The following is a 27242-nucleotide window of genomic DNA, read 5'->3' on the forward strand; positions in this document are numbered from 1 at the left end:
TTGTGCTCGAAGGTGATGACCCAGCGCATCATAGGCAGTCCCAGAAAGCGTGGGCATGAGGATCTTCATCTCCAGAGCTGTGGCGCTTTAAGTTCATCACCGTCCCCTTCCATGCGCCGTCCAAAACATCTCCCACAAACATCCACTGCCTGCACCAATCCACTGCGTTCCCCCTCCTCTGAACAAAGCCTTGAGTGCAGAGAAACTATTCTCTGACCACTCTCCTAACAAGGACTTGGGCCTAAACTCTGAGGGCATTCCAGGATGCTGGTGTTGCAGACATGCTGACCTGGGAATCTGATGTCTGTGAAGCGCTTAAGAACTCTTTGGGTGTCGTGAGATCGTTTCTTGAACAATGTGACTGCAGCACAAAGCTACTGAAATGCCTTCATACTGTATTCCCTAGTGCCCTGTGAGACTGTGCCAAGTCATCAGCAGAAATGGTAGCAAACTCAGAATGAGCCTACCAGTGTCTGTATTGGCTTATTTCTCATCAGAAAAACAAAAGAATGTTTCTCCCTCAGGGGATCTTTTCTACTCAGTTTCATCTCTTAAAAAAGACACAAATACGCAGCTGGTAAGTTTGGATCAGTGACTGAAAGACAAAGGAGATTGTGTAATCAGTATTCCTCTTGTCCTCATAAGAAACAGAGAAAATACATGTTTGTATTAAACTGTGAACTGAATTGACAGGACATTGTTTGCAGACTTTGTGGAATTGTTACTGATAGGGTGGTGACTATTTTGTGGTTCAAGAACATCACAGATGTGGATTATTTAACTTACCTCATTGTGTTACAATTCTTATCTGTGTTACAATAAAATATGCGTTTGTATTTTGTTGTTTGTGGGGGTTTTTTTCTGTCTTACTAGATTATTTATATTTGTCTGCAGATATTCACATTTTGGCTTTGAAAAGGAGTGGCTAAAGTAATGAAAACACCAGGTAATGCAATTACCTGGCATGAATTGCAGTTTGGTGAAGCTGTTCCAGTTAGTGTTGTTTCATAACCAGTAATTCATTTTCCTCGAATGACTATTATTTGTTTATTTATTTTTTTAACACCTGGAAAAATAACCAAAAGTAATTCTTCCAGCAACTAGACCAAAGTTAGACAGTTTTTGTGACTGATATATGCCAACTCTCTCATTACTGAGCTGTAATTTTGCAGCATTGAAGTCACACAGTCAATTTTTATTTACTTGGCGAATAATTAGCATGGTACACCTGGACTTTTGAGTTGTTGAGTAATAGAAATGTAAAAATTTCAATAATTTTCATCAGTTTATGGAGATTACATTTTTTATTTACTTTTATTGCGCAAAAAGGAAATATCGCACCGTCTTCTGTGTACTAAAGCCAGATCAATCACTCTTCAAGACCGCCCTGCTTCCGGTCATAACGTATCGTCCCTGTTTAGTGTTTTAAGGCAGGTGTAATCGCTTTTGTCATGTAGACAATGGTTTAACAGATAATATAAAACACAAATATATAAAGTATAGACTAAAGTCTATAGCGTTCAGATGTGCTAAGAGTTATGAAAGAAATTTAAATACCAATGTAGACTTTTATTTTGAAACGCACACGTCCGCTGACAGCGAGCGGAAATTAAAGTGGCTGATTGCAGCTAACTTCATGCAGCGCAGACGTGATGTGTGGAAGGCAGTGAATCGTGGACAGTGTATAACAGAAACCCAGTATTCACAGTGGGTTTTTTAAGGTTTAATTGGCTGTGTTACGAGATTCAAACCAGTCCTTCGCAATTAAAGACGATGTGTTTCTCTGACAGCAGCCGCTGGTGTTTTCGCGTCTACGGTTGCTAGCTAGCAGTTAATACGAGCTAACGTAACGTCGGGGTCAGAATTCAGGATCAGCGGTAGTCCTGTTTGACGGCGATTTTAGGGATTAGTGGAGTTCCAGACGTCTGTGCGTCCGGTACTGCTTGATTTACCAGAGGGACACAAAATAATTAGCTAAAGGCTAACGTTGTACAGCTAGCTTATATGGTTTATAGCATTCCTCAGTGCCACGGCGCCGTCGTGTCCACGTCTTGTCTGCCAGCTGAGCTAGGCCACGTCCCTGCGGGCGTATTTCACTTACTAACATTGGACGAATTGCAGTGAAGATGCCTAGTGAGCGGAAGGAGGAAGGAGAGCAAAGATCACTAGAAATGTGAAGGTCCTTTAGCGTTCATGACTGTCTGTTAAACGTCTGGACTTCCGAGCGCTTGCCGCATATACACGGCATGTCACGTAGACGGATGTGTTTCACACCGGGAGAATAGTCTTCACTGAGCTCGTTAGGTTGCAGTAACAACCTGAAATATCGTTAGACTTTGTTTGGGAAATGGTTGGGTTTGGCGCAAACCGACGGGGAGGTCGCCTCCCGTCCTTCATCTTCATCTTCTTGATGGTGATCATCGTCGTACTGTCTTTCAACTACTGGACAGTGTCCAACAAGCACGGCCGCTTGCTGGATGAGCTGGCGGAGGTGCAGACGCAGGTGAAGCGCACGGACGCGGCGCGGAGCCGGCTGGAGAAGCGGAACTCGGAGCTGATGGTGCAGGTGGACACGCACAGGAAACAGATCGACCAGAAGGATGGGGACTACAACGTCCTGGAGAGCAAGCTCCAGGCCAAGGATGCTCTCATTAAAAAGTGCACAGATGAAAAGGTACATTTCTCTTTTTGCCTTTGTCTGGGTTTGATCGAGTTAAGTGTCGTTTTTACTGAAATTTAACATTGCAGGTCACGCAAGGTATTAGAGCAGATAAAACATTTCCTGGGTACGGCACAGCATCTATACAGAACCAAGCGTATTCGTCTTTGACCGAGTGTCACTGTAATAATTATGTGTGTTTGGGGGCAAGACTGACTCGCTCATTTTTTAAATCTAGAGGTGGGTGTCATGTTCTCAGGAAAAGCAAACAGGAATGACATGAAGGTTCTTCATTACACCAAATCGGGGGTGTATGGACAAGTATTACTTTTAATACAAGTAGGAAAGGACAACATTTAGCCTCAGTCATATCACCATGTCTAATTTCACCACCTTATCTCATTGTATTGCTGTAATCTCAGCACTTTATATCAGAAAGTGCAAATATCTTATGTACTTAAGAGAGGTGAGGCAGGCTGTCTTGAGTATGAGCCACATAGTTTCATCTTCCTCGATTGCTTTCACCTGAATATTTCTCCACCAAGAATATCTTGCTAGAAATTAACAGCTGTAAGCTTCCTGAATCAAAAGGGTGTTTATAGGCCTCTTAAACTGTGGTTTTGTAGATGATTTTCAATTATTTTGTTATTTGACATGTATTATGTGATACAGGCTTTGGAGCATACACTGGTGATGTGGTGTGTGCTGTTGGTCCAACTTCAGAGGTGCTTGTGCTAGACAGAGCAGTGTTTCATTCATCTAGAAACAATTCATTTGAGCTCGATTATTTTGGTTTGCACTGTTAATTGTTAGATTTTCCTACGTTACTGCCAACTATCTTCCTGTGCATAACAGGGAAATTACATTCACAAAAGAAAGCAAATTGAATTCAACTTTATTATGTTGTTTCTGTTGCTGATTTGCTCTTTCATTCTATCAGCACATTATTACACGTCTGTGGGGGCATTTATGTATTCACTGTGAAAGGCACATCAAAGCGCGCCACATGGACATTCCCACTTCTTGTCCTGCACAGTTACCCAGCCAGTATTTCACTGGCTTTTATGTCCCAGCACCTTCTGAACTTTTGGTCCGAGTCCAGCCGCCCTGGGAGTGTAATTTGCATCCAGTCTGGCTCGGTTTGATGTTTTTCAAAAGCAAAAGCTTAAAATTGTTTAGCTTATGCAGTGTGGATTGTCACTCTCTGGTTTGACCACAGACAGCAATAAAACAAATGCAGCATTCATGATTTTCAACTAATCGTTTTAACTTCATGCAACCTTATACAATAAAGCAACACATTTATTGCATAGTTTCAAGTAAATCTGCAGGATTATCAGGTTGGGTAAGGTTGCGGGTAACATTGCCTTGCTTTGCTCAACATTTATTGATGAGCTGTCCTTAGCCACAACACACAAAACTTTCTCCCAACGTTTGGAGTCAGGTTACTGGTAAAATGTAATTGACCTGCAACATAATACTTACATGATACTTAAAAAGGGCTATACATGAACACATTGGCTGAACACATGAACACATTGTCTAAGCGCCCTTATTTCTAGACTAAATTCCAAGATCCGGCTCTGTTTTCTTATTCAGGATAAAGGTAGCCATTAAAGAGTGGTTGTTCTCCTCCTTTCTTCTGTCAACAGACCAACCTTGTTTCAACAGTCTGCCTGCTACGTACTTTGTGAGAAGTGTGTACCACAAAGAAAGTGACAGATAAGTCTGATAAGTGGCTTTCAAACAGTAGAGTCTATAGTTTTGTAAGTTAGGTGCAGGAATGAATTGTGGAGCCTTATACTTCTTCATTTAGCGTGACCATGTTGTTCTAAAGAGCCAGGCGGCACAGGGAGGCCATTACCCACTTATGAGCGTCTAACAAGCCTTAGTCTTAGAGCAGTTGACATTAATGCTGTATTTCCTGTCCAGTCTTATTGACCACCTTCTGGCTCAGTCAGTCTGCCCAACTGTTTCAAGAGCTCAAATGCCTAACAATGACAAGTTTTTGGTAGAAAGGCAGATAAAGTATATCCATAAAAATCAGTACAAACCCCTTAGCTCTGCTAATTAATATTTTCAATATGTTGCTTCGATTATTTTCAGAAAATATGGCTAAATACTAATGACAAAATGGTGGGTACATGAATACATGCATCCTAGTGAGCCTCCAAGATCTTTTTGATGCTTTGGAAAACCTTGCTGCCACCTCAGTTGTATTTATAGAAGTATAACTTCAACTTAACTACAGCTGCTGTTTTTACATTGCATGCTTTGAAATCCATATTTGTAATCTAATGGGACAGAAAAATGTAGCTTTTGGGTGTCACTGTGATGTCCAAAGCCTCAAGTTTCCTTCCTTCCCCCTGCTTAACTTTCTTGTTTGGTATTTTACTGCTCTTCATGAGTTTTTGCATGCCATTTATTTTACTAGAACACAAAATAAAGCGCAGCCAGCAGCTTCAGGGTAATAGAGAGACTTTTAAGTTTCATATCATTAATGTTTATTGCGTAGCTGTATTGGATTTTATTATGGTTTACCTGGTGGCAAAGTGTAAATAAAAAAGCCAAAACCAAAAAGGAAAAAAAGCTCATAAATGAGCTTTCAGTTTGTGTGCTGGTGCTTTTTTTCCTTTCTGTGAAATAAATCCTGAAACATTTTGTAGACTGAGATCACAGAACAGGCGTTGGATCAGTGTCGCATGACTCAGAGTACTGGAATAAAGAAAAGGGTTGTACTGACTGCAACCAGTTTTCACTATGAAGCATAACAGGATTAACCTGTTCCCCTCTTTTCATTCGTGCAGCTGTCTGATAATGCAGGAACCTAAACTGGTTTTACCTTTACCAGAACTAATACATGTTTTTTTTCTTTTAATGTTGCAGATGAAGCTGCAGGATGATGTCACAGCCCAAATGACAGAAATTCAGAGGCTTAAAGGTAAGACTTCAGCCTGTGTTGGCCAACAGAGGGCACTCTGGCAATTCCTTTAACACAGAATATGTAACATACAAAGCAATTTCATATAGCAGTACAAGTCTTTAATAAACCTCTTCAAAATGTTTGTTTTTGTGTGTCTGTTATTACAAACAGAGCAGCTAAGGGAGCTCAAGCAAGAGTTCATGAAGCAGGAAGAGCAGCTAAGAGAAGTGAAGAAAAATAACACTAACTTGGAAAGAAAACTGGAATATGAGAGGTATGTTAGTTCTTTACATGTGCCTGAGTCTTAGATATACCCATATTCGAGGATCTGTGAGCTCTCAGAGATTAAGTCTGCACAATTAGTCTATCACAATTTTGGTTTCCCACAATTAAATGAAGAAAATTAAACGATATTGAACATGCATGCTACACCAACAAAACGCACAGAAAAAAATCTAATCAGGCACTTTGTAAATCACTGCCTGATGATGTGCCCAGCATGTGCCAATCACAGCTTTCCCCTGCACCGCACAGCATGAAGTTTCCTCATTCTATTTGACCGTACTTATGTGGTACAGATAAGACCATCAGAGCAGAAATCAAAAGTGTGCCACAGCAGGAAGTGAAGTGGTTGCTCTTCGAAGCAGATTATTACCCACTGTTTGGAAGTACTTTGGATTTAGGGCAAGTGATGTTAACCAAGAACAAATTCAACAAGTGCTGTAAAATTGCGTCTGCATGGCAAAGCAGTGCGGCTAACTTGTGCTGCAGGTTGAGGTGTGTTTTTGTGTTTGTTTAATTGACGCATGAAGGCCAAGAAAAACAGTGTAGCGATCGTGGCTCAAGAGTTGGGAGTTCGCCTTGTAATCGGAAGGTTGCCGGTTCGAGCCCCGGCTCGGACAGTCTCGGTCGTTGTGTCCTTGGGCAAGACACTTCGCCTACTGGTGATGGCCAGAAGGGCCGATGGCGCGATATGGCAGCCTCGCTTCTGTCAGTCTGCCCCAGTGTGTGAATGGGTGGATGACTGGGTGTGTAAAGCGCTTTGGGGTCCGTAGGTGGGACTAGTAAAAGCGCTATACAAATACAGGCCATTTACCATTTACCATAGTGTTTGCTAACATCAATCGTCAAATTCTCACATCCACAAAAGCGAGCTTGTACAGTGTGTCCGTCCAGCTCACAAGGATGCACTGAAATTACTTAGAGGCAACACTCCATTTGGCTAAAGACAGTTATCCAGTAGACAAAGTGAGTTTAATTTTAAAAAATTGGGATAATGGTCAACTTACTGGACAAAAGATATCTTATCCCTTTGTGCTATAATTTTTGCAAAAATGGCGCTGTCTGCAAGAAATCGCAGGAAATTATAGAGGAATTGTACAGCTTTCAAGTAACTGGCTACATGCCTATCATGCAGGTATCATGAATGGAGTGAAATGCTATATTTGTTATATTTTGCTTCTAGAAGTTACACATACAATAGTGGAATAAACACATTATTTGTCTGCAAAGGTTTATTAACAGGAGTGTAGCGCAGTGTAAAATAGAAAAAAGCACCTGTTGATTTGATTTTGTTTTGATTTTTGTTTTATAGTTTATGTATAAAACTGAAAAAATTCCTTATTGCGCAGATGAAACTGAATGAATACATGTTAACTAGTTTACAGTGTGGACGCCAGATTGCACAACTGAAAGACGAGTATGAAGAAGCAAAAAAGACTCTGGAGGAAGAAACACTAAAGCTAAGACAGGTTAGTCTGATAAATCTTAACAAAAAGTATAAGAGCTATTCTTGTGTTTCTTTAGTAAATGATGAAAAGTTTTGTCTGTGTGGCACATTGCATTTACTCACTACTTTTGGATCTTTAACAGAGATATATTTAAAATAGAAATGAATTGTCCTGTGTTTCTGTTCTCTAAGCTTTCCTGTTCATTAAACAGCTTTGTCTTTTTTGTAATCTGCTTTCCTCTTCAGAGTGCAGTGGATGGTCACAAGAATGTAGTGGGGGGTAGACATGCAGATACAGAGCCTGGTGTGGAGACGGCTGGAGAGCGCCATACAGTGGCCACTCACCGGCATGACAGACACTCTGATCTGAAAGGTAGAGTGATTAAGTTGAGCAACACTGCTATTGTTTACTTTATGTTGCTTTCTACACGTTAAATGAAGATGTTGACTGTTCGGAGAAAATCATCAATAATAATTGCTCACATGGATCTTTTAATATTTTAATGTAAATAGTAGTTACTTCACGCTGTCTGGTTGTTAATCCTGTTAATATGCTAGCACTTCACTCCCATTCCCTGTGCTGTGTTACAGAAGAGATGGGTAAGCCCGGCAGTGATGCTGGCATGCCTGGTATTGAAGACAGTGAGGTGGGAAAAATCGACGATGTGCAGTTTGGTAAGTAATGAATGTAAACTTTCAGAGATCAAGCTCAGCAAATTATTGATTTGAAAGAATTCTGTAGCTGTGTATTGACAAAAACATTTGGACTTTTTAATCAGCCAGTATAGGTATTGACAGACCATAATCAGCATTAGATTAGGCCTTAATATAAGTAAACATGTTAGTTGCATTTAAATTCACCTCATCAGAGTTTCCATGAAGGAAGAAATTTGCTATACAGACTGAATCTGCTTTTCTTTTTTCTTTTTCTTTTTTTTTTTTACCTGCCTTTAAACTTGTTGACTCTGCTGTTTGGCCATTTTAACATGAGTCTAAAGGGAATGAGTCACTTCTGGAGTCAGCCTCAGGTGCCGCTTTGAGGAATTATGGTTCTTTTGTGGGCAGCACGGTGGTGTGATGGTTATAAACATTGCCTGATGGGTTTGAATCCATTAGCTGACCGGAGCCTTTCTGTGTGAAGTTTGTATGTTCTCCCCTTGTCTGTGTGGATGTCCAGGTTACCCTTCCTTTTGCCCTATGGCAGCTGGGATGGGCTGCAGTGAAACTCCCAACTCTGAATTGGACAAGTGGAAGAAAATGGATAGATAGTTCTTTGGGTTTTCAACTTGGGTTTCATTTTTCAACCTCTCAAGGTTGTTTTTTAGTGAAATACAGTGAAACTGAATCCGTAACTAGAGAACAATAACTGACCCATATAGCTTACCTACCTGAATAGTGCATATAAAGTGAGGAAATCCTTATCCCTTCTGTCACTGATTGTAACCCTACCTTTTTTAAAAACAAAATCCTTGTGGCAAGTAGGTCACTGACCTTTCTCACATTGTCTTTGTCCTACAGGCTTGAAGAAACCAGCCATTACCCAGAAACACGACGAAGCTCCGGATGTGGTCGTGGGAGCCGGTGCTGGACCTGGCGTCGGGGGAGCTGATGGTCCCGGAGGCCAGGGCATGTTGCTGGACCAGCCCGGACTCCAGCAAGACAGACTGGATGGCCGAGCCGTAGTGATTGCACCTCCAGGCATCAACAAACAGGGAGACAAATCAATAGTGTTTGAAGAAGACAACAAAGTGGGTATCAAGGCAGACGAGCTGGGAGAACAGCAAAGGCAACTTCGAGGTGCAGTAACCACATCCATATAACTGCTATTCATTTTAACAATGTTTATTTTGAGCCTTTAGGCATGGGATAATAATGTGACTACAGCTTATTATAGATGTTTAGCTTTCGGTGGTTTGTCTTTAGCCACATCTAGACTGAAAGAGGAGAGAACTGTTATCTTGTTACATTATTTGTTTACAGTTCCTCCATTTGTAATGAGTTTTTCAAGTGATGTGTAACCTCTTTCAAAAGTTTGAGTGCTCCCTTGAAGAATGCAAATATAGCTTTGAGAAAGCAGTACTTGGAACAACTGCGCCTGACTTTTGAAGTATTTGTTTTGTTTTTCTAATAATCAGTTCCCAGTGATGTCAGAGTTGAAGGTGAACACTTGAAGAGGATTCCTTTGCCCCCCAACCCTGCCCAGGTGCCCAACCCCATCCAGCTTCACCACGCCAAAGACCAAGTTCCAGCAGAACCAGTACACCACCGCCAAAGTGAGTTCCTCTACTAAACTCTGAAAAAGTGAACCCTGCTATTGGCAATGAGGGTAGTGATTATTTTCTTTCCTTTAACTCATTGATTGATTCCACTCAAGTAAAATTATAGTATTTTGTGGTACGTTAGTTCTGTTTATACTTCTCTGAATATCTAATAAGGCAGGGATTAAAATATAACTTACTGTGGTGTCATGTGTACAGTTTTTCCAGTTTCTAAGTCAGCGCATCCTCCTAAACATAACACATTTTCATGAAAGATGGGATTTCTAAGTATATAAGTCCTATCTGAACATGGTTAGGGCTGTCACAGAAGGCTCTCTTGCAGGGGGAGGGAGACAAATGACACACTTGGCTCCTCAATTTTCCTTTCCTGTTACCTCACTTCTGTTCTGCTCTACTGCGCTTTCTTCCTCCTTCTCTCTTTTTTAAAATGTTCAGTTCTTTTCTCTTTTACACTTCCATCTCATCATCTGCAGCCCTGCTGCTTAAAAAAAAAAACGAAGTTTTCATTTTGTTTTTTTTCTGCTCTGATCCTTCTAAATTGCAATTTAGTGTAGAAGTTAACACCCTTTAGGTGATTTGTTTTTGCTGTCATCTCTGTTTACATTATCAGCTTACAGACTGCACAGCTCATCCCAATTCCCATCCCGTTTCGGAATCTGTGAGGGTCTAGACAGGAACATAAACAGTCTTATATGCTGGTGTGAAAGAAACTGCGGCAGTAAAAACTCATTTTTTAGATTGATTATTTTATATATATTATACATCTTACAGTTTGGGGGGGGCAATTTTTCAGATCTCGAGTTAGTTTTCAGATCTCTCCAAAGAGGCCTCTTATTTGAAGCCACATTGGACCACACTACCACCACCACATGCTGTGAATCTTGTGGTAGGCAAACTCTAATTTATAATACTGCATCCAAGACCACGATTGGCTTTTTTTTTCTCTTCAGAAGGCACCATGTATTTACCTCATCTTTCTCATCTTTTGTCATTCTCTTAATGCAACTACTTTTCCCTTCATGCATACATGATGCAGTATTTCCCCTCCCTATCTTCCTACAACTGCCTTCGCTTCCCTTCCGTCCTGATGAGGCCCTTCTCTGCCTCCTGCAGGCCGATTCTTTGATGAGAACGAGTCCCCAGTAGATCCGCAACACGGCTCTAAGCTGGCGGATTACAATGGGGATGATGGGAACGTGGGTGAGTATGAGGCTGACAAGCAGGCCGAGCTGGCCTACAATGAGGAAGAGGATGGTGATGGTGGGGAGGAAGACGTTCAAGGTGAGCCAGGCCGGGGGATTGGACTGTTTGTCCAGATGTTTATCCACCATTCCTCCTTGCTCCCTCCCTCCACCCCTGTCCTGCCAACCTGCTGCATTTATCTTAAGTAGCTCACAGCAACCCTGAGTTTGGTCTTTACGTCATCGTAAATACAGATATTTTAAAAAAAAATGTGGCAAAAATACCTGAGGATCAAAGCAGAACTGCTTTGTGTGCAATTCAGGAGAATTGCATATTTTTACTCGGCCTTATAACAGTCTTAATACCCTCTTATCTTATGTAGAGGGAGAACTTGACCCAGGAACTTACGGTTCTGTGAGAGTAATTGAGTGGTCATCTAGTGTTTTCTGTCCTGCCTATGTTTCGTTTTAGCTAAACCACCTGTCTGTGCCCACCAAACATCTGACCTACATCTAGCCCAGTAGATATATATATAGCTCACTGTGTTCCTGAATGTGTCTGTGTTCTCCTTGAAATATTGAAATGCATGTCCATGTTTTGTTTGTGTGTTTTTTTTTTTTTTGTTTTTTTTTTATTGTTTGTTTTTTCTCTCTTTGTTTTGATTGCCCTTTGGATTTTAAATGAAATTGCACTATTTCATACCAAAACTACAATAGTATTTTTAGGGAAATTGTGTTTTACTTGAATCTATCAAAGGAAAAAATAATTGTATTTCTGATCTGCCAGTGCTGTGATTGGCTGTTTTTTCATTTGTCTTACATACAGATACATATGCCAAAACATGAAGTCTCTTATATATACTTGCTATTTAAAGTTACCAACAGGAAAGCTAATATCCTAGAATGATGTGGGTTGAGTTCCTTCTAAAATGAACAATCTGTTGATATATTCTTGTACATAAATCAATGTTGCTGAAGGGAATCAGAGAGGGCTCTGTATTTTACACAATTCACAGAAGGTTGACATCAACATCCTTTAAAGCTTAAAGTCAGCACTACGATGTTACATTATGGTGTCATCCTCATATACCGGAGATTATTCAGAACACGTAGTAAATTTTGCATCTATTTAATTGTGCATTCTCTAATATTTGTGTTTCTCTCTCCTTTTTTGCCCTCTAGATGATGACGATCGAGATATGCAGGGAGATCGGGCTGTGGATTATGGGAAAAAAAGACATCAAGCCAACGACATTCTTTGAATGGAAACTCATACAATCGTATCTCATAAAAAACACATTCAGACCCATCTCCACAAGTGAGATTTCTCTTGACAAAAAAACATCAGTATGTCTAAGAACTTTTATAGGTTGCAATCTCAATGTCATGGACTATTTTGAAGAACAGACATTGCAGCTAATGAAGTAATTCTAAATAATGTAACATACTATGAAAAAAACACACAAGGCATTTCCCCAAGCTGCTGTTAATTTGCTAATGGCTTTAAGTTATGACAGTAGAGATAATATACTGTACTTTGACTGTTGAGTATTGATAACTGCACCGGCTCATGCCGGCCCTAATGACCCACATCTGAACTTCAAGGACAGACCATGTTTTGGTTTAGCTACTCTTCTTCTTCTCACTTTGCTGTTGCTTGGTACAAACTCTTCATCTGAGATGTTTATCAGAGACTAATTTGGCATTCTGCCTTTCTAACATAATCGTGGGACTCTTATATGGAAAACTTTTCTGTTTGTTTGTTTACAAGAGTGGGAATACATTACAAATGCCAAGGACTCTACTCATGGCCTGTTGAATCCGTTTCTTACTTTGACAGACTAAAAAGTGCTTCTCTTTTTTTCTTTTTTTCTTAAATGATGCCATTGCATGCATTTGAAACTTTTTATTAATCAAATTGAGCAAAATACTCATGCTTAAGCAATACTTAGAACAATGTTGGTGTCCTACACAGTGTGATTAACCAAGCACATGTGGAGCTGACATACTGTACAAATGCTTCCATGAATGAGGTTTCTGTGAACATAAAATTAGTTCTGTTTGTGCAACCAGGAAAATTGATTTCTCATGGAAAGGCACAGTGAATGTAATTTTATTTTATTAAAGGTGATGCTTCATGTCATTTGTGACGGTACTTTAGAGTGAATGCAGATGCATGAATGATAGGTTGTCATCCTCCTCAAAATAGTCGTGTTTTGCCTGGGTATCTGTAGTGCATCATATCCAGTGGGGTTTTGTGTTTGTTTTATTTATTTGTTTATTTTGGTTGTGTCTTTGTATTTCACCACTTGCTTCAAATGATGACCCACAAAGACGAGCAGTCCTTTACCTTTATGATCGCTGGCAGAAGAAACGGTTCGCGGCAGTGATCATTGCAGACTGGCTGGTGTTTTTGAGAGGTAAGGGGGTGTGTCTGTGTCCCATACGGGTATCTGCCTCGGAGAGACTGAGCAGAGGCGGGAAATGGCGCCTGGTAACACAACGGTGTGTCATTTTGAAGACAGTCCGTGAGTAGCTATAGAAGGAAAAACTCGGAACCGATCACAAAAACAAACCAGTGCCTCTGCTGTGATGGTTAATCAGCCTTGAGTCATCATCTCCAGCCACTGCGGATCACTGTAAAGTAAGTCGCTCACGCTAACCTACCCCGTTCATTTGACTTATTGTACTCATTTATGTAATTGTGGCTAACAACAAGATAGTTATTTTTCCCCTGTCCTGTGCACATCTATTTGCCAGAAGCTGATTTTTAAGAAGGCTCGGTTAGTTAACCCAGCGGTGCTAAGCTAGGTTACATAGCTAAGGACGGCTAAACATGGCCTACCACGGACCTGGCTAATTCTTGAACAACCCGATATCACGTTTAGTTACATTTTATCTACTCAGTGTTGTTACTAAATTGAATACATTGTTACTAGCTCAACAGTCATATAGAATGTACCTACTCTTACCCAAATAAGGTAACAGATGTAACAATGCAGATTGTCGCCAGGTAAATCCTGCTAGCATCCTTTGAAGCTAGCATCCAATTTGGCATTCCTCAGCTGAGTTCCGCCAGGGTCGCTCTTTACCACCGTGCTTTCCGTTTAATAGAATTCAAAGGGCGCTCAGTTAGACGTGTCCGTGTACCCCAGCAGACCGGTGCATCAGCTGCATTGTTGGTTAAATGGAGCGGTGATGGGATTAGCAGATAAAATAGCGCTACTGTTGGCTGTTTTGATTGACGATTCAGAGTTTCCGCTGACAAACATGAAGACGGTAACGCCGTTCGAGTGAACCCCTCCACCAAACTTTCCGCCAGCTTGGATGACCTATGCTTCTTTTTATTAAGTCGTCTTATTCATTTTTAACGTCATTCCGCTGAAGGTACGATGTCGCACTGGCTTGCAGACGGTAAGTTAGCCTATTTGGGGGGTTTGGTTCGTTGAATATGCTAACGTTACTTTTAGCTACCAGAGTGCCAGGTCGCATAAACAATGCAACGTTACTTTCAGGCTGACGCAAAGCCTGACAGTATGATATCAAAGTGCGTTAAAGCAGAATTGTGTAGTCAAGATTTTTTTGTTTGTTTGTTTTTTATTACAATGAACAAAGCATAATTTGACCTCTTGTACTTGGTTCAGTTGATTAGCTTTAGCTGCTCATTTAGCTGGGTTTGGTCGGTTCATAACTGACCAAACATTTTCAAACGCCTGTTTTCGGGTCGCTAAGTGAAGTGGAAATGGTGTGAAATACATCTAAATGTTAGTGGGTTTTGCCGGTTATGTCGTATGATTCAGCTGTTCGTTAAGCAACTTAGCCAACCCTAGCCTCGGGGTAAATTTTGCAGAGCGGACGGGTTGTGGGAAGGGCCTCACTCGTTTTTCCAGTGTGTTTTCAGGGCTAGCGGCTAGCTTGCTCATACAATCTCAGCTGCATGCATGTTCCTATTTCCCGCTCTCTTGCTGTGTGCATGATTCTCGGTCAGTGGCTGATTTCCTTGGTGAAGCACACATTTAGTGCATGCTGTGCTTCAAAGGTAGACCTTTAGTAGCTTTGCTGTTGCCGTCTTGAGCTTTAGTGGGGTTAAATTGTACAGCAATTAAAACAAGCACTTAAATGATTCTTTATTTAGCAGCAACTCGAAAGTCCGGTATGCTGCGCACATTCCCGTGAAATGCACAAGAAAGAAAGGCATGACTCCACAATCTGCACAAAGTAATGGACATAACTGTGTTCCTTAATTTCTAGAAAAACCCCTATGCAAAGTGAACGCGTAAAGATGACATATTTCTACTCATAACACTTTGTAATTAGGAGAACAGCGGTGTCAGAAGTTGTCGTTCTTTGCTAAACACATTACAATAACAAAAACAAGTAGTGACAGTCTGCAAAGATTAAAGGTAATCGCTGGGATGTTGGAATCAATAATACTTGATACTGCAGGCTATAATGGCATATCGATCACTTAAAAAACCAGTGTGAGCTTCACCATTATTTTGAGTGTTTTCACTGTAATCTAGAGGAAACAAGAATACATTAAACCAGTGGGCAGAATAGTATCAAAAGTAAAGTTTTAGTTATTGTTTTCTAAGATTTAACAAGTAGTATGTGCTAACATAATTGATATTTTATATATTAAGGGCTGTGTAAGGAGTGCTGTGGTGGTTTATCTACAATGTCCGTTATTTTGGAGAGTTTAAAAGTTTAAGAAAAATGAGTATTACAAAGAAACTCGTATGGTTAAAAAAGCTAAATACAAGATTTGATAACGATATTTCAAAAAAAAAGCTAGCTTAATTAAGGTAACAGGTAGACACATTTTAATCCTATACATTTTTTCTTGTATACTTTTGTGAAATCATAAAACTCACTGAGAAGGGAAACCTGAAATAGTTTAAAGCTTTTATTTTGTGATCTTATTTTAGTACAGTGTAAGTGTCTGTGCCAAGATGATGGAAATAAGATACGGTTTTCTATAAAGTAAAACAGGATCTTTCAGGAGAATTAACGTGCACAAGTAGACTAAAATAATCTTCTTTTTAACTCTCAAAAGCATACACATACAGTTTAAAATGTTCTAAAACTGGATTAAATTAGCAGGTTTATTACAAAATCTCTCCTCATGGCCTTATTTACATTTTTTTTTTTTTTCAACAGCCCCCTCAAATGAGAAACTTTTTTTTTTTTTTTTAACTATTTTCTTAAGGAAACCTATGTATAATAAATCACGGACTGCATCCTTCCCTTACGAGTACAGTTACAGTGAAGTAATGACACTGTCTTCATCTGCTAAGTTATTTGATACTCGGAGCAGCCGCAGCTTTCAGGCACACTGTCAGCATGCACGCTCCTGGTGATGTTTGTTTATTTTTTTTTTAAATATTTTTTTCTCTCCCCTGTATGTGGGATTGGGCAACAGCATGCACACTTGTGGCATGTTCACGGATACACCCCTGTGTAAATGTGAAGCAGATGTAGGGAAGGACATTTACAGTATGTGAGATGTGTACTGTATCCAATGAGAAGGTTTGTGTGTGTGTGTGTGTGTGGACTGCTGCTGGATATGTCTGGACACATTTTTAGTTGCGTAACCACAAAGGCCAGGCATGCTTGACAGTTTTTGTTCTCTGTGAATTGTTTTTAAGTTTTTTGCAAAGGTTGGTGAGGACAGTGCTAAATCACTCAACTTTAGGAAATATCTGTATTTCCTTCAGATTTTGTTTTGGTTATATTTATGTATAGTTATTCAGCTTATGTCTAACACGGGCTCGCCTTTAACATTAATCTTACAAGCACACTCGAGTTGGAGAGTTTGAGTATATGTACAGTAAGATCCTGGGTAACGTTTTTTTTTTTTCCATTAGTGGTACAAATGAAAGTAAAGCCAGCTGTTGTTGCCGGATCCACTGATGTAAGTGAAACGGGATCTTGAATGCATCCAGATGTTGGTAGAAAATTCACCAGTGTTACTCCTCTGCACACAGATGCACCCCGTTGACTCACCCATTTTAAAAGTTAATGCATTCGAGACTGCTAGAACAACTTGTTTGTACTCATTACCAACTGAACGTTTGCTTAAATCTGTTGTCTCTACTGTACAGCCATAATGATTTCCTCTGTCTCTTCCTGTATTTGCTCTTTTTTGTTTCCTTTTTCTGAAACAGCCTTACATGTGACTGCTAAAACAATGAGGCTGAGAATGCGTAAGGCGTCTCAGCAACCGAACCCCACTCTGGCAAGCCGCCCATCCCGAACCAAGCGGAGGCATTCAGAAGTAGAAGAGGACACTCCTACTACTGGGAGAGGATTGTTCTCCACCATCAAGAAGTTCATCAGAGGAAATGCTGTAAAGGTAACCTCTTCCAAGCTCGCATCACCCCGTCTGTGAGCAGTAAAAATAAAAATTTGTAGGCAGAGAAGTTATTCTCCTGTTGTCTTTTTTTTTTTTTAGCTGTTAAAGAGATGAAAATGTTTTGGGCACGTATGTTAAACACTGCTTTAAAAACCAATGTGCTATCAAGGTCTCTAAGTTTAACACAGTGTTTCTTAGTGGAGAGTGTCGTGTTTCCCAGGAAATGTCTGGTGGAATGCAGCAGCTTGTCTGAGAACTCAGGCTCTGGTCTAATTTTAGCTTCTGGCTTGCGGAGTTGGTGTGCAAGGACAGGAGGTGGTAACAAGTGGAAAAGTCAACTCTGCTAAGAGACGTTTGTCCTATGAAAAGACATATGGCCATTTTGATAATAACACTATATATTCTAAGTTTGTCCCTGCAGTTTTCATATGAAGTCCCAAAAGGTGTTTTATTTTTGTTGTTTTGTTTTTAACTCCTTAGTGGGGGAGGAAAAAAAAAGCTTAATTTAGATTCTGACCTTTATGACAATGCAGTGTGTCATGCAGATATTTTTGTAGGTTCAGTGGAAGCACAATGAGAGTTTGCATTTGAGAAATATGGGGGGGAAACAAAAGACACGCTTTTAGCAATTTAGCTTTCTCTTTGTTGTTCATGTGTCAGGGTTACTGTGCATGTAAACACGGTGGGTCCACATTCAGTAAAAGTTGGGCGTTTGAATCACCTTATGCTTCAGTGACATTATTAAATATGTTTAAATGGCACCACCAGATAACAAAAATGACAGACTGTAGCTGGTAATGGGTGCCAAAAATATCTCTAAAGAAAAAGGCTCTTCTGTGTTTGGTGCCTGATGAGCCTGTCATACTCTTTGCATGTTATATGCCAAGTGCGAGAACTCCGTACTGATTATACCAGCACTGTCTGTGCGAATGCTTGCTGCAGTATTTAAAGCGGAAACCAGTGTTTTTGTTTATTTAGGGTTTTTTTTTTTTTTTTTTTGGGGGGGGGGGGGGGGGTGGCATGGTTGTTTTGCAATGTTGCAACATCCCCTTCTGTGTAATATGTCAGTCGCTGAGCTTATGTAATGGTGCATCCTTAAACTGGTGGTTCAAAACAAAACAAAACAACAACCAGAATTTGGAGATGCTTGGCCGGCCAAATCTGCACCAGAACGTGACTTGCAGCAGCAGATGTGGCATCACTTTTGGCGTGCAGGGCAGTTTACAAGGGCGAGAATAACCGGTCTAATGGACCGGTTAGTCAGTCTATAGTAGATATGTCTGATGGTCTAATCTAGAACGGTCATTCTGAACCATCAACAAAAGATTTTTCCCTTTCTCTCATGGTGGTGAAATGTCTAGAGGTCTCAACCGAACAGAGATAAATCTGTTTGCCTGTTATTTAATTACAGTTGCACTCATTATAACTTACACAACTCCTATAATGGTGTGTTGTCTTGTCAGGTTCAGGAGGAAACCCCAGCAAAGAAGACACGCCTCCACTGTGATGTGGACAACAACCTGATCACCTCTACACCCACAGACCCCAACGCACCCAGGAGGAATATAAGCAGAGTTGGCAGGAGAGGATCCGTCAATGGACGTGAGTAACTCACATAAACAAGATTAGTTATTATTTAGTTGTGTTTTCTCTGCTAACACTGTTGAACGTGTCCCCTCTCCTCCTCTGCAGAGGCAACCAATCACGACAGGAGTAAAGAGAAGCCCAATGGTAGTCTGGAGGAGACGACAGCCGTTGAGGTGACCACCAGCCCTCCCAGAACGACCCTTCTCGGGACCATCTTCTCCCCCGTTTTCAACTTCTTCTCACCAGCTAAGAATGGTAAGTGGACTCCAAAGTAGTTGAGGTTGTGCTTTCAATTGTAAACAGAAACCACGTTTTATCTTTTTATTACTAATTTAATCTAACATAAGCTGCTTTTTGACAATAATCAGTCCCTCTTCCAGTTGTTTTGGACTGCAAGTTAGGATGAAGATGCATTTCTTGTTAGTTAGTTCAGAATGACACCATCTTAAATTTTTCTTCTTTCCATTTTTTTTCCAGCCTCTTCTGGCTCGGACTCTCCAGACCAAGCATTAGAGGCTGAGGAGATAGTCAAGCAGCTGGACATTGAGCAAGCTGTGGAGACACCTACCAGCACTGCTACATCTACGCAGGAACTGTGCGTCACCACCAACTACTACTCGAGCGTCTCACAGCTCCCACCTCTGCGACCGCCACACATCCTCGAGGCTTCTCCCACAACTGAAGAAGGAGAGCTGGATACGGATGCTGACCTCCCCCCTCTCACAGGTAGATATCACAGCTGAGAAAACATAGTAACAATGGCAACCGATTGCTCTTCTTGTGATGCTGATTTATGGTATTGATTCTAATATTTGCATTTTTAAAATACTCTTGTTGCGCTCCAAGCTCCTGGCACCAGTCCAGATATGGCACATGTGGACACCCTTCCAGCTACAGTACCACCAGAGGCATCCTACGAGGAAGACTGGGAAGTGTTTGACCCGTAAGTTTAAAGGCTTGCTACACTTCACTGAACCGTTTCCACAACAAAAACACTACAGTGATTATTTCAGCTTAATCAAGCATGTGGACAGGCAGACTAGCCTAAAGGCTAATGTTTCTCTTTTTTTCATATTGTCGAAAGACCTTTGATTTTACTAAGTAGAATCAAAGTGAAGAGACATGACACTCAGACCACCAACCTGACACCCTTTATGTACAGAAGTACCTCACTTATATAGTCTTACACTCCTATTTTTTAGGAAAAAAAACACAATTAGGAGCATGGTCAGTCACACAAGGCTTTTAATTTTATTTTCTGCAGACTCCAAGGGTAGTCATTAAAAATGCGATAAGTAAAACATTTTGGCTATTGAATCTAAGGGGAATGATATTTTAAGCAGACCTGAGTTTTAAGTTAAACCCTCCTTTTAATGGTTTCTGACTCACTGTGAATGTTGTGGCATTTACTGATGAGTCTGTTTTGGTGTGTAGGTACTTCTTCATTAAGCACGTCCCTCCACTGACAGAGGAGCAGCTCACTCGTAAGCCAGCCCTTCCCCTGAAGACGCGCAGCACACCTGAATTCTCTCTGGTCCTAGACCTGGTCAGCAACACTTTTTTTCAAATTAATGAATCTCTCTGGAAATCTTTAAACACCTCCAAAGACTCAAGACATTTTTCTGTGTTGTCGATTAGGATGAAACTCTGGTGCACTGCAGTTTAAATGAGCTGGAGGATGCAGCACTTACCTTCCCTGTCCTCTTTCAGGATGTCATTTATCAGGTATGTCTTGTTTAATTTTTTTTTCTTTCTTCACGTTGCCACTAGAGGGCGCCATATTCATGTCTCTAAAAAGCCTCAAAGGACAAATTTTTCTTATGGGATCATATTTTCATTCTAAATGATCACTGACCATTAAACTGTCCTGTGCAGGTGTATGTGCGCCTGAGGCCATTCTTTAGAGAGTTTCTGGAACGCATGTCTCAAATATATGAGGTAATTACAAGCTGGTTCTTTCTCTTAATTATTCCTAAATGCTTGAAGATGAGGATTTAAAGTTGAAGATTTTTGAACTCTTTGTTCTCTTTTCTAGATCATCCTCTTTACAGCCTCTAAAAAGGTGTATGCAGACAAACTGCTCAACATCTTGGATCCTAAAAAGCAGCTTGTGAGGTATGTTGAGCTTTATTAGCTGGTTATTGGTGCACAAGAAACTTTAAAGCAAAGTTTAAGCAGAGCGAATCAAGAGTAGAGCTCATAAAGCAGATGTTTAATTGTTTACTAATTTTGCTAACTTTGTCACCCCCACCCCCCTCCCTCCTTTCTTCGCCCACTGTGACTGCAGGCACAGGTTGTTTCGTGAGCATTGTGTCTGTGTCCAGGGAAACTACATCAAGGATCTCAACATTTTGGGAAGAGATCTCTCAAAGACCATCATTATTGACAATTCACCACAAGCCTTTGCATATCAGGTGAGACACCAACACCTGATAGGCAGGGGTTTCCTGGTTATCAGCGAGCATCAGAGATTCTGACAATGAGTAGAATAATTAAAAAAATGTTTTGGGTTGTCATTCGTTTGTCCCTCTACTGTGAATTTGATATTACTGGGATTTATTCCTGAATATTTAGCACGAAAGTCCACTTGAACACAAGTGATAGTTGAACAGAATTTCAAATATGGCTCAACACTAAATGTCAATGTCTTTTTTTTTTGGTACATCACTTGAAACGTGTCTAATACAATGAAATTGACAGTTTGTATCAAAAAGGGCACATAATGTTCCTCCAAAACCCCTTTTTAGATCAGGTTTAATGCCAGAATTCAGGAACAGAAGCTATATAGATAGATAGTATAGATAGTAACTCCCCAAGCAGAGGATAGAAGGGTGAAGTGACATTACTAGATTAGACAGTGAACTGTTACAGCTACCACTTTTGACTGCTCTGTTTTGGGATAAACACAGCTGATCATCCTGCAGCTTGTGGTATCCTTAGCATCTTCTTGTCAGTGCCAACCGTGTGCATGTCCTTCTTCACTACATCCATGAATCTTCTCTGTGGTTCCTCTTTTCCTCCTGTGTGTCAGCTCCATATTCAGCATCTTTTATCCAGTATATCTGCTTCCCCCCCCAATCATATATCCAAACCGTCTCAGGTTTGTTTCTCTCTTTGTCTCCAAATGGCTCAACTTGAGCTCTACTTGTTTCTAATCCTGCCTATTCTAGTCATTCCGATTGGGGCACATCGGTTATTAGGGGTGGGGGAAAAAATTGATACTGTGTAGTATCGTGATATTTTGTTTGCTAATAATGTATCGATACAGGGACAGCAGAAATCGATATTTTGTTACAAAAAAAGTTTTTGTGGACTGGAACATGCTCTAACTTCAGAGCATGTTGATCAGCTCCTTTTTCTGAGCAAGAATCCTGACATTCCTGTGTTTAACTTTATGGCAGCAATAAACATGACAGTTTACTTATTTTAATTTAAGACATGTTTTATTTTAATTAAGTTTAAAACTTTTTTTTATTTAATGTAAAATTGTATTTTGTTTTAATTTACTTTCAAATTCTTCAGTTGCTGAAGGGGCTGCATAGTTTTCACAAATTGCATAGTTTAGAATAGCTATAATTGTACCAGATGGTAGCATTCAGTTAAGTTGGCCTAGACTGTAATACAAACCGTTCCGTTTGTCACCAATATAACTGACTGAAATGAGACAAAGACTGAGTGTGAGACTTTGTTATTATTAGATAAAATGAATATTGATAAAGTTTATACCTTTATGTACAGAATTTGAATATCGCAAAATATTTTTAAAAATTGCAATAATATCGTATCGTGGGATGTATGGTGATTCCCACCTCTATCGGTTATAGGGAGAAAGCACCACCCACCCCACTTAAGATCTTCAGCTACTTCAAACACAACAGAACAGCAGATCTTTTCTTCTGTGGTCACAGTTTAATTAAATAGATTTTTTTTTCTTTGGTCTCTGCAGTTGTCCAATGGGATTCCCATAGAGAGCTGGTTCATGGACAAGAATGACAATGAGCTTTTGAAGCTGGTGCCCTTCCTTGAGAAGTTGGTTGAGATGGTAAGCTGCCCTGTCTTTCATTTATTCTTGTAGGATCAACTACATCAGCAATAAGAGTAACTTGACCATGTGAGTAAACTTAATCTAACCTCCCACCCCTTCAACTTGCAGAATGAGGATGTGCGGCCGCACGTTCGGGAACGGTTCCGGCTTCACGACCTTTTACCCCCCGATTGAAGCCAACCACAAACTCTCGAAATGGGGACAACATGAAAAGACTGAGAACAACACGTGCGTGTAAAAAGCCTCTCTTTGGATTACAAACTACAACATTGCCATTACTTTAAAAAAAAATAAAATTAGCCTTTTTTTGGTTTTGTTTTTAAATTCACCATTGCTTTAACAAGAAAAAAAGAGAAAACTTCAAAAGAAAACCTTTTTAAAAAATCTGGGTGAGATTTTCTAAAAATCGTAAGCGCATAGATGAAATTACACACACTATGGACAAGCCCAGGTCGTCGACACTTTTTAAGCGACTCTTCAGCTGTGGAGCCAGATATCAGCTCCACACTAAATTCTGAAGTCTTGGTGCTGGTTTAGTGGATATGAAAACACCACCTGGTAAAGAGGAACTCCACCTTGCCCGACCGCAGTCCAACCCTCTGGTGCTCACGCTGTCAGTACTGACGATACGACACTCTGTGGCTACAGACCATTTTTAACAGGAGTGACTGGCCTGTAAATCAATCTGTGCATGTGTGTATGTTTACTCCTAGCCACACACACTCACTGATTCGGTGTATGGGCAAGCCTACAAACTGTAGCCTTGAAAATCATATGCATTCCTCTGTAGCTTCGTCAACTTTCTGTTGTTGGTTGCAGTTGTTTTTTTTTGTTGTTGTTTTTCTGGTAAAACTGGTGTTTTGTTTTTAAAGATGGGGTTTTAAAAGAAAAATTTCATTTCTGTTTGTAAGATACGAGATTTTAAAAGGGTCATGTAAGTTTCATTGTTAACCATTTCCCCATATAGGAGAACCTGTAAATGACAGTCCGCTGCATAGTCAAATAAAATGGAATGAATCCAGGACTTTATAGCTTGTTCTCATTCTGAGGTTTAAATGAATGTGTTGGCTTCACATGTGGACACAACATGGCTCTTTGATTTAAATGTTAAGGATCTTTTTACCTGTAAATCTGATACATTGTAATGATTTAAGGGCATTCATTCTCAAAGTGATGTGTCACCGTTAACTCCTCGTTTTTAATAGCAGTTCGTCATTCGTGTGTAATCAGTATTGTCTCCGGCTCCTGAGCAAGTATTCTCGCTAAAACCTCGATCGGTTTCTTTTAATTGTCACGTGTGACTTGATGGCTATATCAGTAGCATTATGACTAATGTAGCGCACCTCTGCCAGTGTGTCATAAAGTCTACCTGTGGCAGAAGTCAATGGCCAGACCGTGTACCAGCTATACCTGGCACCAGCAGCATACTGTTACTGTCAGCTTCACCGTCTGCCCCTTTGCCTGTTTCACATGTTTTTCGTAGTATTTTTAAGCGTTTGTTCTTTGTGTTTAGCCGTTAAAAGGATTGGTTAAGAATGGTAACTAAATGAATGTGTTTTTGGTTTTGTTTTTTTGCCCAACTGACTCTCAAGCCAATCTGATGTTTTTCTGTTTTGTTTTTTTTTTTTGTTTGTTTGGTTTTTTTTTTTTGGTTTTTTTTTGGTGTGTGTTTTTCAGCATAATTTATTGATGATAAGACGCACAGTAGGGTGAAGTGTTGTCCATGTTTTGGCCACCGTACAAGCCTAAACTTGGGAGGTCACGGAAACTCGGATGCCCTTCGCTAATACAAGCCTGTGACGGTGTGGCAACGTTTTCTTTAGATTTTGTTGGAATCTTAAGTGCATTTTATGTTACAGCGAGCGTGTGTGTGTGTGTGTGTGCGTGCGTGCGTGTGTGTGTTGCCTGTATAGTGCCATACAATACAAGTTCCTGCTCGTGGCTTTTCTCCCATGCTCCAACCCATAAAATACTTCACTGGAAAGAGACAATCAAACCTCCAAGCTTTGCTGATGCTGAAACATGGAGATACCCACCCTTTGACAATTTATAAAAAAATCTAAAAATTCTTCTTTTTCCTTGCCGATAGTGTGCAGTATATATATTGTGTACTGTGATGCCATTTGAATCGTGCCCCCATGTGGAAATTGGCTAGGTTGAATCCTACTCTTCCCAAACAATCCCTGCTGCTCTCTGTTGTGTTTTTTGTTTGTTTTTGCCTTTCTTGCCACAAGTAAATTGCTTTCCAGAACTTAAAAATCAGCTTGTATTCAAGTTACATTGTTAAAAGCCACAACGGTGTTTGCTCAGACACAACGTAATGAGTACACATGTACACAGACTATGAATGTAACGTGTACATGGGATGAAGGCTTAAGTGTCTTTCTTTGATTCCACGCTGTTTTCGGTCCCCATTCAGAGTCAAAAGTAATGTGCTTGGAATAGGGGACCGGTCTCGAGATCCCACCGTGGTAGCCCAACTCCCCATCCACCCAATGATCTCTCACCATCCTGACCCTCTTCTATTATGCAAGCCTCACTCTGTGTGGTGTGATGCGCTCAATCTCGTCACTGGGCTGTGCGATTATGTAAAATCGTCAGTCATGGCTTTTATTCTGAAGGGTCAACAGGAGGCATTGGATACATTTCATCCAACTCATTTTTATGTGCATTACCAGTTTATTGTACACTGAGTGTTGTACAATACATGCAGCTTCATGTAAAAAAAAAAAAAAAAAAAATCCTTAAAGTAAGGAAAAAACCTTTTGTATTTTTGATTTCTAAAGGCATGTCATATCTACTTTTAAATGTATTAATGAAGATTTAACTTTACATCAGATGGAGTTTTGTGTTTTCTTCTTTTTGTTTCTTACAAATATCTGTATGTTTAGTTTAGCGCTATGTCACTGAACTGTTAAGCTTAGCATGTAAAGAATACAGCTTGCTTTTGTGGGAAAGTCCTGAATTAAATTTAAATCATGGCACTTTTTCTGCCAAAAAGATCAGTCGTGTCGATGCCTTTTTTTTTTTTTTTTTTTCTTATTGTTTTGGTTTAATTTTCAGTATACATTAAGCCATTTTACTTGCAAGAATTGCTATTTGTGCTGAAGATGTATTTGAAATGTTTAGGAGATCTTTGTTATCTGTCAGGCTGTACGCTATTGTAAAGTGTATATACAGTTCATTTCTGAAACAAAGTTTTAAAACAGTTAAAAACATCTTGAATGCCCTTTTTGTTTTATTTCCTCTACAGTTCAGATGATGCTGAAAGATGTTCTTTAAATTCTGGGAGGACAAAGGTAGAAGTCTGATATCGTCAATTCCACGGGAATGATGGCACAAAGTATTAGAGCCTACAAATGTTGGATTTAGTGCTTCGTACTATTTATCTCAACAGAGTTTGATCAGCATAATGTGCACTCAGTTTTGTTTTTTTTTTGTTACCTCTAATGAAGTTAATCCAATATTTTTGCTTAAAGTTCAAAGGCTGCACTTAAGTCAAAATCACCTTTTTTTTTTTTTTTTTTTTTTAATCCATCTTCAAATTCCAAAAACTTGCTTTTGAATGGTACAAGGGTATTTATAACCTAAAGTTCATTAACATTTACAGCTCTGTGAAAAATTAATTGCTCCCTTCTGTACTTTCACATTTGTCATGTTTCAGATCATCAATTTTTTTTATATTAGACAAAGATGACCTGAGTTAATATAAAATGTTTAAGGGAAAAAAGCTATCCAAAGCTACCTAGTCCTATGTTTTTTAAAAAGTAATTGAACGGCCTGTTTAAGGTCATGCCAAAGCATCTCAATCAGATTTAACTCTGGACTTGGACTAGGCCAATCCAAGACCTTTTTGTTTTTCCAGAGCCATTTTGAGGTTGACCTGGTCGTATGTGTCAGATCATTATCTTGCTGCACACTCCAAGAACGCTTGAACTGAAAAACTGACTCTCATTCAGGGTTTTCTGGTAGAGAGCAGAATTCCTGATTCCATCAAGTCGTCCCCTTTCTGAAGCAGCCTAGACCATCACACTCCCGCCACTGTCTGACTGTTGGTATAATATTTTTATGAAATGCTCTTTTGATCCAAATATAAAAGGACTCAAACCTTCCAAAAAAAAGTTAAACTTTTGTCAGTTAACAGAATATTTTGCTCCTTCCTAAAAGTCTTGTGGATAATTATCTCGTCTCCTGGTAAGTGTGAGACGAGCCTTTGCGTTCTTTTTGACCAGCAGTGGTTTTATACTTGAAATTCTCCTATACATGGCATTTTTGCCCAGTATATTTCTTATTGTTGAATTATGAACTTGGATTTTAACTTAGGCAAGTCAGGCCTGCAGTTCTTTAGAAGTTGTTCTGGTTCTTTTGTGACCTCCTGGATGAGCCTCTTGGATCAATTTTGGTCATCTGGCCCATCCTGGGAAAGTTCACCGCTGTTGAAGTTTTCCTTATTTGTGGATAACGGCACTCACTGTATTTGCTGG

General features: G+C 40.0%; 3 protein-coding genes across 8 annotated transcripts in view; all 3 read left to right on the top strand.

Moving 5' to 3' along the window:
• entrep2 (endosomal transmembrane epsin interactor 2) overlaps nucleotides 1–836 on the top strand; it is a 108051-nt gene extending 107215 nt beyond the window's left edge. For both annotated transcript variants that reach the window (XM_006780233.3, XM_006780234.3), the window contains exon 12: nucleotides 13–836. In XM_006780233.3, the coding sequence (XP_006780296.2) occupies nucleotides 13–216 (204 nt within the window). In that variant the 3' untranslated portion in view covers nucleotides 217–836. The remainder of the gene's footprint in view (nucleotides 1–12) is intronic.
• Nucleotides 837–1613: 777 nt separating this feature from the next.
• On the top strand, nucleotides 1614–12914 carry golm2 (golgi membrane protein 2). 3 transcript variants are annotated; one of them, XM_006780236.3, is made up of 10 exons: nucleotides 1614–2674; nucleotides 5546–5600; nucleotides 5754–5856; nucleotides 7243–7333; nucleotides 7558–7684; nucleotides 7903–7986; nucleotides 8830–9108; nucleotides 9447–9584; nucleotides 10704–10871; nucleotides 11954–12914. In XM_006780236.3, exons 1-10 carry the CDS (start codon nucleotides 2348–2350, stop codon nucleotides 12031–12033), a joined length of 1452 nt encoding a protein of 483 aa, XP_006780299.1. In that variant the 5' UTR covers nucleotides 1614–2347; the 3' UTR covers nucleotides 12034–12914. The 3 variants fall into 3 exon arrangements, with proteins under 3 accessions (XP_006780299.1, XP_006780298.1, XP_006780300.1); XM_006780235.3 differs by having other exon boundaries at nucleotides 10704–12914; XM_006780237.3 differs by lacking the exon at nucleotides 10704–10871.
• An 81-nt stretch (nucleotides 12915–12995) lies between these two features.
• On the top strand, nucleotides 12996–25908 carry ctdspl2b (CTD (carboxy-terminal domain, RNA polymerase II, polypeptide A) small phosphatase like 2b). Of its 3 annotated transcripts, none has more exons than XM_006780239.3 (13): nucleotides 12996–13415; nucleotides 16939–17126; nucleotides 18590–18728; nucleotides 18819–18968; nucleotides 19191–19439; nucleotides 19560–19656; nucleotides 20148–20259; nucleotides 20352–20438; nucleotides 20589–20651; nucleotides 20749–20828; nucleotides 21001–21127; nucleotides 22660–22755; nucleotides 22867–25907. In XM_006780239.3, the coding sequence occupies exons 2-13, from the start codon at nucleotides 16962–16964 to the stop codon at nucleotides 22930–22932; spliced, it is 1431 nt and encodes a 476-aa protein (XP_006780302.1). In that variant the 5' UTR covers nucleotides 12996–13415; nucleotides 16939–16961; the 3' UTR covers nucleotides 22933–25907. The 3 variants fall into 3 exon arrangements, with proteins under 3 accessions (XP_006780302.1, XP_006780301.1, XP_006780303.1); XM_006780238.3 differs by lacking the exon at nucleotides 12996–13415 and adding an exon at nucleotides 13702–14185 and having other exon boundaries at nucleotides 22867–25908; XM_006780240.3 differs by lacking the exon at nucleotides 12996–13415 and adding an exon at nucleotides 13713–14158 and having other exon boundaries at nucleotides 22867–25908.
• Nucleotides 25909–27242: the final 1334 nt, after the last annotated feature.

This window comes from Neolamprologus brichardi, chromosome 1 (assembly GCF_056152115.1).
Source record: "Neolamprologus brichardi isolate AB-2024 chromosome 1, ASM5615211v1, whole genome shotgun sequence".
Classification (NCBI taxonomy): Eukaryota; Metazoa; Chordata; class Actinopteri; order Cichliformes; family Cichlidae; genus Neolamprologus; species Neolamprologus brichardi.